This window comes from Alosa pseudoharengus, unplaced genomic scaffold (assembly GCF_046254945.1).
Source record: "Alosa pseudoharengus isolate Yale_2024_CS ecotype anadromous, Long Island Sound unplaced genomic scaffold, YU_APseudo_1.1 YU_APseudo_1.1_scf_22, whole genome shotgun sequence".
Lineage (NCBI taxonomy): Eukaryota > Metazoa > Chordata > Actinopteri > Clupeiformes > Clupeidae > Alosa > Alosa pseudoharengus.
In genome coordinates, this window is record NW_027468680.1 from 102,843 (window position 1) to 115,442 (window position 12,600).

General features: G+C 41.1%; 1 protein-coding gene across 1 annotated transcript in view; it reads right to left on the reverse strand.

The window, feature by feature from the left end:
- The window catches only part of myo10 (myosin X), a 153,230-nt gene that overhangs the window by 58,159 nt on the left and 82,471 nt on the right, over nucleotides 1-12,600 (reverse strand). The window contains exons 18-24 of the mRNA XM_076300163.1: nucleotides 12,339-12,441; nucleotides 10,889-10,969; nucleotides 10,453-10,577; nucleotides 7,140-7,254; nucleotides 6,937-7,043; nucleotides 4,769-5,033; nucleotides 2,969-3,163 (exon numbers count right to left, since the gene is read on the reverse strand). Of these exons, the coding sequence (XP_076156278.1) occupies nucleotides 2,969-3,163; nucleotides 4,769-5,033; nucleotides 6,937-7,043; nucleotides 7,140-7,254; nucleotides 10,453-10,577; nucleotides 10,889-10,969; nucleotides 12,339-12,441 (991 nt within the window). The remainder of the gene's footprint in view (nucleotides 1-2,968; nucleotides 3,164-4,768; nucleotides 5,034-6,936; nucleotides 7,044-7,139; nucleotides 7,255-10,452; nucleotides 10,578-10,888; nucleotides 10,970-12,338; nucleotides 12,442-12,600) is intronic.

Here is a 12,600-nt window from a genome sequence, read left to right on the forward strand (position 1 = left end):
GTTCAGAATTAATCTGTAGCCTTGGGTAGGCTTCTGCAGAAAACAATGTTGTTGGCGATTTAATACTATCTAGCAACGTTTTTAACAGGTTACGCAATAGAGGCTTAGACAACTATGACCCACGTTTTGGTTTCGTAAATTAATTTGCCCTACTTCTTGACTGCAATGTAGTCAATTGATTGCTTGACATGTCATTTTTATTTTTCTGTACAATAAACAAATACATCTGCTTTATGCCGCAGAATTACATTCGTATTTGGCTGACTTCTGCTGATGCGCAAAAAAACACTGCCACTTCCCTCCCCATATTCCAAGATTAAGATAGTAGCCTATACAAAAAGTACTTCATACTATCATAGAAATTCGTTAAAACGAATAGCTATTTGCAATTTGACAAAACACTGGTCCTCATTTTGCGAATGCGAGGACGATGAGCCTGTTGCATTTAGTTAGATGTCCGAGTCACGCACTGGCTCGTAATCACAATAATTTAACAACCACTGGCTCATAATCACAATAATTTAACACACGACAGTTGGATACTTCATCATGTTCCCATGCCTACATTTTGGTGAGTAGCATAGAGATTGTTAAAAACAATAAAGTATGGCTCTCCGTTTGGGACATCGAAAACTTATATTTTTAATAGGGTAGAATACCGTCGGAGAAACTGACTTGCAAAGGCCTCGGGATAACACGTTATCTCCACTATCATCAGTTATTGCCCCCTTGATGTGGGGGCAATGTGGGGCAATGTGGGAGTGGGGAATGAAAGAAAAAGTTTGAGAACCACTGGCTTAACAAGTTACCTGCAGTCCAGAACACACAGCATATTGCAACAGAAAGTTGCCTTTATAATCAACTACTATTTGTTCCAACAGCATTCAAACAAAGCCTTTATAAAAGTGAAAACAAGTCCAGGCAAGGGAGGGTCATGCAACTTTTGACTCAAAATCCCACCGGTGGCCCCTTCAATAACGAACAGTCCCTAGATTGCTGCTGGGCTATATGTCTTGGTTCATGTCTTAACAACTCATTGCCGTCAAATGCGTATCTCGCGGTTGCATCCATTAGCCTACAAACAAACATGCAATGTGAACGTTTGGGATTGGGGAGAGCACTAAATGCTCTACTGAATAAGCATGAAGTCAAACCTTTAAATGAAAAACACTCTTTAATAATAAAAAAAATAAACCGCTAATGAAGTAAACTTGTGACCATCAAAAATCGTTTATCGCCTGTAACTGTGTTAACAGGACGTAACAGGAAGGCATTTGGCTGAACAACGGAGGTTAATATGCTCTATATTTTGTCCAAATGATGTCTGTCTATCAATGTTGCACTACGAGAAAACCGGAATGTTTCATTTGTCCTGCGTTTCTTCTACGGCTGCAAACGGGATTCACTCGCAGTTAACCAACTATTTCTTTATTAGGGCAGGGCAGGCATATTTCTGGCTATTAAATTATTTCTAAACCAGTCTCCTAAAGTCTGTAGTGAAGTCTGTGTAGGGTTTTCCAGGCTCCATTTCTTTTTACGAGACCCTGCTCACAAGAGACATCTGCTGGTTGTTTGGGTTGTTGCAGCGTCGTTGCAGCGTCACTGGAAAAATACAAATTAAAGTCGCGTGATACCGCGTGATACAAATTAAAGTCGCGTGATACCGCGTGATACCGCGTAATCCCGCGCGCGGACCGCGAGGGAAGCTGGCCAAATCGAAGCAATGCCCACTGTACTTGGTATCATATGATAGCTCTGAGTCTCCTCTTTCATCTGACATGCGTGGCATATCTATCCGATCACGGGTCCGCGAGTAATTCAAACGAGAGTAATGGGTGTGTAGCGTTGGTTTGTGTACATGACGTTATTATTTTGCAGTCGCTTCCGTCTGTTTTTATAAGCCAGAAGCATCGATAAACATGGCCCTGTGTCCCCTCTTTCATCTGATATGCTTGCCATAACGATGCGATCAGGGGTTCGCGAGTAATTCAAAAGAGAGTAATAGGTGGGCAGGTGAATGCAGAGAAGTAGACTGTAAATATGATGCAATTTGATTTAATTTCATTTGATTTGATTTTTTTAATTTTCATACTTGATCGTACAGACAAGAGTGTAGTCTATTTGGAAAGCCCCGCTTCTGCTCTGTCATGCAGCTCGCTGCAATGAAGAGTTCCGGAGCAATGTAACAGAGAAGAAAGGGTGTGTTTTTTGACGCACTTTGCGTCAATCGGGTTCTAAAGGTAAAGCTAAAGCGCTATTGTTGTAGCATTAGAATAGCATTTAAGCTATTACCACTGAAACATTTAAGCTAAAGAACTATATTTGCAGAAATATAATAAAATGTAGGTAAAGAGCTACAGGTGCAGCATTAGAACACCATTAGCATTAGAACACCATTAACATTAGAACACCATTAGCATTAGAACACCATTACAGGTGCAGCATTAAAACACCAATAACATTAAATCTACAGGTGCAGCATTAGAACACCATTAGCATTAGAACACCATTAACATTAGAACACCATTAGCATTAGAACACCATTACAGGTGCAGCATTAGAACACCATTAGCATTAAATCTACAGGTGCAGCATTAGAACACCATTACAGGTGCAGCATAAGAACACCATTACAGGTGCAGCATTAGAACACCATTAGCATTAGAGCACAATTAGCATTAAATCTACAGGTGCAGCATTAGAACACCATTACAGGTGCAGCATAAGAACACCATTACAGGTGCAGCATTAGAACACCATTAGCATTAGAACACCATTAACATTAAATCTACAGGTGCAGCATTAGAACAACATTAACATTAGAACACCATTACAGGTGCAGCATTAGAACACAATTAACATTAAATCTACAGGTGCAGCATTAGAACACCATTAACATTAGAACACCATTACAGGTGCAGCATTAGAATGCCATTAACATTAAAACACCATTAGAACATTAGATCACCTGCCACGCCTCCTCGCCTTCCCATGCAGTATCGGCCGGCACGTCAGGTGGAAACGCCTCCACTTTCGACAACACCTCACCAGACAACTCCTCAGGTGAGTCTGCAGATGCAGATGAGGCTACATCTTCCTCAGGTGAGTCTGCAGCTTGCTGCGAGGCTTTGCCAGACTCCGACTGGTCCAACGCATCTGCACTCTAGGAGCAAATCAGCACCAGGGAGATTAACTCATTGAGTGCCAAAAACGTATAATATTACGTTTTTCCTTCCCATGCGTTGAGTGCCAAAAACGTAATATTAAGTTTTTAGCTTTTTTTTTAATTACGAAACTAGACACTCAAACACACCTTATATGTGATTTTGGGAACTCTGTGATGAATGGAAATGAAATATATGACGATCGAAAACTCATGAAAACGACGATCTGGACATTTTATCTGGACATTTTATCATAACTCGGTTGCCGCTTTGGGTTGAATCAGTGACACATGCACGTCAGCTCAAAACCAGGCCATTTTCGTGGGTCTATCACTAGGTGGCAGTCTCGCCAGGTCACTTCCCGGAAACTTTACAGGCAACACTTCATATTTCACGAAAGATGTTATATCTCCATTTCTAAAAAAAAAAAGCGATTTTGATGAAAACTAGCAACTGTTTAGCTTGGGATTTCTCAGGAACAGAGGCGTGTAGAAATACACGGTTTGCACCCACTGAGAGCTTAAAGTCTCACCTTTCAAACATTGTATGTGTTCATTGCTATAACACAGAATATGCTGTGCTGTACAAAAATCATCAACAATGGTCTAGATTGTTGGCACTCTAGGACAAAGCTTCCGAAAACAGCTTGGCATTCAATGAGTTAACAGATTACCCACATCAACCAGATTACACACATCAAACAGATTACACACATGAAACCGATTATCCACACAACACATTGCACACATCAAACACCCTACCATCCTTCAAATAGGCCCTTCTCAAACACCTCTAATAATAGGCCCTCAAAACCCACCTCTAATAATAGGCCCTCAACACGCACCTCATCAAACTGGCCTTTTCTTCATTGACTCTAGCCAGCGTTGGTGTCCATGTACCTGTGATGTGACCTTGTCCAAGTACCTGTGATGTGACCTTGTCCATGTACCCTGTGTGCTGTTTGTCTTGATGTATCTATGTGAAAATGTAATATTATTATTATTGTTATTATTAATATTACTCTTACCCTAACCCTAAAGAGGGAGGTTTGCCGGTTCGAGCAACGACCAGTAGGCATGGCTGAAGTGCCCTTGAGCAAGGCACCTAACCCCTCACTGCTCCCCGAGCGCCGCTGTTGTTGCAGGCAGCTCACTGCGCCGGGATTAGTGTGTGCTTCACCTCACTGTGTGCTGAGTGTGTGCTGAGTGTGTTTCAATAATTCATGGATTGGGATAAATGCAGAGACCAAATTTCCCTCACAGGATCAAAAGAGTATATAAACGTATACTTATATACTGCTTATAAAACGCCAGGTGCACTATGTTTCCATAGAAACACGGGTGCTTTTCCGCTTGAGTTGAAGCAGAATATTTCACTTTCACAAAAGACCAGGACAAATATTCACGGGGCGGGCCCAATTTGAGTCAGTCGGGTTACACATCTCTAAGCATGGCCTGACATCATGTAGATCAAGTTTCAGCAAACCAACACATCTCTAAGGATGGCCTGACATCACGTCAATCAGGTTACAGCAAACCAACACATCTCTAAGGATGGCCTAACATTACACTTCTTGAATAGAAGTGTTTCCTTAATGACAATACCTGACTGATTCGTTGTGCCTCTTCTCTTCTCTTGTCCTCCTCTCTTCTCCTCTCCTCCTCTCTTCTCCTCTCCTCCTCTCTTCTCCAATTCTCTCGTTGATCTTCTAGTAGCTGCTTGTACATGCGTCGCACTCTCTGGCCTTTTAGAACCTTCTGGAAGACCACAGAAGCCCACCGTACCCTGAGGTAGCGCCGTCGGCACAGCAACGCTCGAAAGCTCTTCTGGAGGACCACAATGCTTTGCAGTAGTCGACGAAACTGCCTCCTGGTTACAGAGAAATTACTGTGATGGCAAAGCCCGATAACACTAAACAAATTTCTAACAAACTTCTGTAAGTATCATATGTGTGGATGTGTGTGTGTGTGTGTGTTTATATATGTGTGTGTGTTTGTGTGTGTATATGTGTGTGTGTGTGTGTGTATGTATGTGTGTATGTGTGTGTGTGTGTGTGTGTGTGTGTATTAGGGCTTTGACTTTTCCCCCAAAATCATATTCAAAGTTCGTTTGTTTATTAATATTTGAATATATTTGAATATGTATTAATAATATTTTAACCATTAAATGTCTTCAGTAAGACCGATATTAATATTAAACTTAAGTTCTATATGTTCTGTCCACCAGAGGGCAGTGTATCGGTCAATGTCAATAGACTATGTGCACAAAAGGCTGAGTATTTGCGTGTGTTAAAATTGTTATTATTGAGCATAGGGCTGGGCGATAAATCAATAGTGATATGTATCGCAATAGACATGTAATCGATATCAATAAAAAATATGTTCGATAGAACATTCATAATTAAAAGCAAGACACACCTCCTGCCTTAAGTTGTCCATAAATAAATAGGCTAAATATATCTTGCATTGTAGTATGTCAAACTCTACCAGAGTTAGTAGGCGATAGAAGTAGGCCTACCTCAACATAGACTCTCCTTGCCCCGTGCACTCTCTCTCTCTCTCTCCCTCTCAACAGGCGCATCCCTCCTCAGCATGCACAACACATGTAATCCAAACATTACTTGTGCATGACGACTGGCTAAATTGCTATTAAATCCGGTTAGCATCATTAGCACGCTGCACGAATTTGTTCAAAACTGTTGCATTCAAAATGACTGCTAAGTTCTAATCATCTCAATCCCGATGCAAATGGGAAAGTATTTTCCAAGAAGAAAAAGTATTCATTTGAAATGTAAACACAAATGGGGAAACTGAACAGTCTAACCAGTAGACAAAGATAAACTAGCAAATTAAGCTAACGTTACTTTGTTTACAATATTTCCAGGCTTCAACCAGTGCTTTTCATTCAGACTTATCTGCACATTTATTTATTTGAGTGTTTTTCATGATTGTGTTGCCATTTCTTTTCCCTGTTTGCTTTGATAACTGAGGTGATTAAAATCAGAGGAAGGTTAAGTTAGAGCCCGTTTACTTATTAGACATTATCTGATTAAGTTTAAAATACAAGTGTCTATTATGTCTATGTGGAAGCTCACTAAGCACGAACCAGCCAGGATGCTAACGTCACCTACAGGAGCCCAGATGACCAATAATAGCCCTGCTAATGAGCTCGCGATTTTAATTCACCAGGCGTGAAAAAAACCTCGGAATCTGAATTGAAAACAACGTTTACAACCAAATATATTTACAAAAAAATATCTCCATAGGCTACAGGTTCGAATATTAAGAGATCCCTCAAATTCGTTCGACTATCTTTAGTTTTTTAAAAAAAATCGAATTATATTCAAATAACGAAGTTCGGAGTCAAAGCCCTAGTGTGTTTGTATGTCTGTGTGTATATGTGTGTGTGTATGTGTGTCTGTGTGTATGTATGTATATGTGTGTGTGTGTGTGTGTGTATGTGTGTGTGTATATGTGTGTGTATATGTGTGTGTGTGTGTGTTTGTGTGTATATGTGTGTGTGTCTGTGTGTATATGTGTATGTGTGTGTGTGTGTTTGTGTGTGTGTGTGTATATGTGTGTGTATATGTGTGTGTATGTGTGTATGTGTATGTGTTTGTGTGTGTGTGTGTGTATATATGTGTGTCTGTGTGTATATGTGTATGTATGTGTATATGTGTTTGTGTGTGTGTATATGTGTGTCTGTGTGTATATGTCTGTGTGTATATGTGTGTGTGTGTGTGTTTGTGTGTGTGTTTTGTGTGTGTCAGTACCTCTGTAAGTAACCCAACACATGGGCCTGGATGAGCGTTACGGCTTTAAGAATCTCAGAGTCCCTCTGCTTCTCCAACACAGCTTCCAGACACTCTCTCAGAAAAACCTGCACGCATGCACACACACACACACACACACAGGATAGGGTTAGGGCTCTCTCGTTTGTTTTTGATACTTTAGTGTTTACTTGTTGCTTGGTCACCTTGGTCTTCCCGATCCGCCAATCAGATTCAGCGCTGTTATATCGGTGGAATAGTTGCAGGCACCACCCCTTCATGTCATCTAGCAAGGCACTCCCCCTCAGCAGCACCCGGTACCTGAGAAGAAACAATGACATCAGATGCGCTAACGCTAGCACTACCCAGCAGCATCAGGAAAGAAACAGTAATGTAAAGATGTCAGCCAACACTAGCACTACCCAGTAACGTAAAGATGTCAGGGCACTCTCTAAGGGTAACCACACGTTACCAGATACGTAATTGGTACATAACAAATACGTCCACAAATTTGGCATCATCACAGATGCAGATGGATCGAATAAAAGAGCTTTCAGTTGAAGTAGCTGGCTTCATCTTCAGATGGTGGCTTCACCCGTACATGAAAGCCATCGATGCTCCCAACCACCCGGGTGAAGGCTGCTGAACCCTAACCCTGCCCTGCCATGTGGGCACAGCTGGCACCTATGCGAGGGAGATCCTCTTCGGTAGGGTGATGGACGACCTGGCTGAGCTATTTCAGAATTCTTCCACTGGTCCTGTGGACAAGCCGTGGGCCGGGCATGTTGAACGCCCCGGCCACCACACGGTATGAGGTGCCACTGGCTAACCAGAAAAGGAAGACCAAGGTCTCAATGGTCGCAGTCGGTGCCCATGACTCCCATTAGGACATTGAATGAACCCCTCGAGAGCCAAAAGTCGACCCCGAGGTCACTCTCCCAATCAGCCCTGGCACTGTGCTAGTACTACAGGAGGGGTGGAGGCTGCTTTGTGTGTGTGGGGGGGCAGACAAATAATTTTTTTAAATAAAATTCTAATTATTTTATTATCAATATGTGGTTTCCCTTTTTCATGTCATGAATACTATGACATCTATTGTGATAAACATGCTGTTGTATCTTTGTTGTATAAATGATTGTAATTTAAAATGATGTTATGTACAAAAAGTACATTAATGTATAGAAGATAATGTTGCATAACTATTTATAATAATAATATAATAATAATAATAAGCTTTATTTGTATAGCACCTTTCATACACAGAATGCAGCTCAGAGTGCTTTACATTTGAAGCATGTAGCACAATAATAGTCAGTCAGTCATTTATAAGCTGCTTTACTTGAACATCTTGCATGACTACTAGCAATGTCCGTTTATATGACATGTTTCTGAAATCTATGCATACTAATATGTGCTTTTAATTAATGATCAAGTTATTGTACAGACAACTTCTTCTTTTGATACTTTAAAGGTAAGCTAAAAGTAAGGCTATGCTGTGTATTGCTGCATAACATTAGTCTAATGTTGGAATACAAAGACCACAGAAAAAAGCCATAAATACACAGAAGAATGTGAAGAAGATTCCACATTGAAATAAAAATCATTTTTAAAGGTCTTGCAAAACTAATATTTTGGCAGGCTCACATCGGGTCCATTTTTAAAGGTCTTGCAAAACTAATATTTTGGCAGGCTCACATCGGGTCCATTTTTAAAGGTCTTGCAAAACTAATATTTTGGCAGGCTCACAGTCAAATGGTGCGTTCGTCATTCATTTCTTTCTTGAGAAGAATCAGTAACATCAGATAGGCTAACACTAGCCCAATGATGTACTGTACCTGAGAAGAATCAGTAACATGACATAAGCTAACGCTAGTCCACTGGCATCCTGAAGAAACAGCAACATTAGATAATATAACATTAGCCCAGCTGCATATGGTACCTGATAAGAAACAATAATGTCAACTAGAAAATGTAATTTCAAGGAAATTACCAGTGCATGAAAATGCAAAACATATACTAACATAAAATGCAAAACAAACTTTAATTTGGAAACAGTTGTGGGCAGAGGAAACAGTTGGCGGGAGTCATAGTTGATGACAACTGGCAGTTGAAATGGCTGAACAGTAGCTGAGTAGTTTAAATAGTTAAATTATTTAATAGTGAATTATTGTAATTATTGTAGACATTTATTTTGAAACAGTTGTGGGCAGAGGACATAGTTAAACAGGATCTAAGTATTAGTATAAGTATACTCTTTTGATCCCGTGAGGGATATTTGGTCTCCCAATACGTGAATTAGTGAAACACACTCAGCACACAGTGAAGTGAAGCACACACTAATCCCAGCGCAGTGAGCTGCCTGCAACAACAGCGGCGCTCGGGGAGCAGTGAGGGGTTAGGTGCCTTGCTCAAGGGCACTTTAGCCGTGCCTACTGGTCGGGGTTCGAACCGGCAACCCTCCGGTTCCAAGTCTGAAGCGCTAACCAGTAGGCCACGGCTGCCTAATCAGGATCTGTAGTCTTAAGAGAGCCAGATTGTATGCTTAAAGCCTGAGACAGAGTACATAGTTTAAAAGTTGAATGTAGATAGTGTAATGCATGTTGATAGGCAGATTGTTTAATAGATGTTAATAGATAGTTTAATGGGCGGATGAGTGAATGGTTTGAAGAGGATGAATGGATAGAAAGTTGGATGGAATGGGCCTTGTATCCTTGTAGAATGGAGAGACACAGAGAGAGTTGGCCTAGTTGAGCAGAAAGCAGTTGATACAGGTGCAATCAGTTTAATTAGCCCATTGTGATGTCATAGTGCCAATGCAAAGTCTATGGGGGAAAAATAAGCTTGATTTATGTTCTCAAAAAGTATAAAGTTTACAAAACACTAAAAATACATTCCTCAAGTGTCGTTTTCAAGACCTACGTTACACAGTTTGAACAAAGTTTCTACGTTAAACGGTTGAAGCTTAATTAGATGCAGAAATTTTGGTTAGGAGAAGAAGAAGAAGAACAACAAGACTTCGGATAACAGAACAGTGCATTTTCATGCACTGTAATAAGCTAACACTAGCGCTAACTCAATGGTGTCCTGCACCTGAGAAGAAACAGTAACTTCAGATAAGCTAACGCTAGAGCTACCCACCAGCATCCTAAAGAAACAGTAACGTCAGATAAGCTAACGCTAGAGCTACCCACCAGCATCCTAAAGAAACAGTAACGTCAGATAAGCTAACGCTAGAGCTACCCACCAGCATCCTAAAGAAACAGTAACTTCAGATAAGCTAACAGCAGCGCTAACCCAATGGTGTCCTGTACCTGAGGATCAGATAAGTTAACAGCAGCACTAACCCAATGGTGTCATGTACCTGAGGATCAGATAAGTTAACAGCAGCACTAACCAAATGGTGTCCTGTATCTGAGGATCAGATAAGTTAACAGCAGCACTAACCAAATGGTGTCCTGTACCTAAGAGGAAACAGTAACCAGACCAGATGCTTATTTGGAGAAAACACACACACCCTACCTGGAGTAGAAGTCCTGGAAGCTCAGCCTGATGGGGAAGCCCCGCCTCCTGATGCGCACCGTCTCCAGCATCCCAGAGTAGCGCAGCTGCTGCAGAACCAGCTGCCAATCAAACTGCCCGGGCATCTGAAGTGGGCGAGAGAGATAGAGAGAGAGAGTGGAGAGAGAGAGAGAGAGATGAGAGGAGAGCGAGATGAGAGAGAGATGAGAGAGGAGAGAGAGAGATGAGAGAGAGAGAGGAGAGAGAGAGTGTGTGTGTGTGTATGTGTATGCATGCGTGCATGTGTGTTTGTGTGTGTGTGAACGTGTGTGTGTGTGTAGGCGTGTGTGTGTGTGTGTTTACCTTGTTGTTGTTGGGCTTAATGCGTGTGTGTTCACCTTGTTGTTGTTGGACTTGATGCGTGTGTGTGTGCGTGCGTGCGTGTGTGTGTGTTCACCTTGTTGTTGTTGGGCTTGATGCATCTTACAAAGAAAGGGTTGCAGGTGCTCAGAGTGCTCATCAGGGAATGAAGAGAATTCTAACAACAAAAATAGAATAAGTGGACACTGGTTATTATAGTGGATACTGGACATTATAGTGGACACTGGTTATTATAGTGGACGCTGGTCATTATAGTGGATACTGGTCATTATAGTGGACACTGGACATTATAGTGGACACTGGTCATTATACAGTAGTAGACACTGACACTGGTTATTATAGTGGACACTGGTCATTATACAGTAGTGGACACTGGTCATTATAGTGGACACTGGTCATTATCATTATAGTGGACACTGGTCATTATAGTGGACACTGGTCATTATACAGTAGTGGACACTGGTCATTATACAGTAGTGGACACTGGTCATTATAGTGGACACTGGACATTATATAGTAGTGGACACTGGTCATTATACAGTAGTGGACACTGGTCATTATAGTGGACACTGGACATTATACAGTAGTGGACACTGGTCATTATACAGTAGTGGCCACTGACACTGGTTATTATAGTGGACACTGGTCATTATAGTGGATACTGGTCATTATAGTGGACACTGGTCATTATACAGTAGTGGACACTGGTCATTATAGTGGACACTGGACATTATACAGTAGTGGACACTGGTCATTATACAGTAGTGGACACTGGTCATTATAGTGGATACTGGTCATTATAGTGGACACTGGTCATTATAGTGGACACTGGACATTATACAGTAGTGGACACTGACACTGGTTATTATAGTGGACACTGGTCATTATAGTGGATACTGGTCATTATAGTGGACACTGGTCATTATAGTGGACACTGGTCATTATACAGTAGTGGACACTGACACTGGTTATTATAGTGGACACTGGTCATTATCATTATAGTGGACACTGGTCATTATCATTATAGTGGACACTGGTCATTATACAGTAGTGGACACTGGTCATTATCATTATAGTGGACACTGGTCATTATCATTATAGTGGACACTGGTCATTATACAGTAGTGGACACTGGTCATTATAGTGGACACTGGTCATTATATAGTAGTGGACACTGGTCATTATAGTGGACACTGGTCATTATACAGTAGTGGACACTGGTCATTATACAGTAGTGGACACTGGTCATTATAGTGGACACCCCTAGACAGACTTTGCATTATACTTTCCTTTTCCACACACTATACTGATTTTGTCTTTTTAATGTTAAAATAAACATATATTATTGAATCTTAAATTGAGTTTAGTAGTCTCATACCTTAAATTGAGTTTAGTAGTCTTAAACTGAGTTTAGTAGTCTCTAACCTTAAATTGAGTTTAGTAGTCTGTCACCTTAAATTGAGTTTAGTAGTCTCTCACCTTAAACTGAGTTTAGTAGTCTTAAACTGAGTTTAGTAGTCTCTTACCTTAAACTGGAGGCTGACTGTTAGTCGGCCGTGTTTGGAATTCCGTAGAGACTCGACATTCTGACAGGGAATTCGCTCAAACAACTCGTACACAAAATCTGACCTATAACACACACACACACAAAGACACACACACTTAGGTGGGGATCACACTGACCTATAACACACACACACACAAAGACACACACACTTAGGTGGGGATCACACTGACCTATAACACACACACACACAAAGACACACACACTTAGGTGGGGATCACACT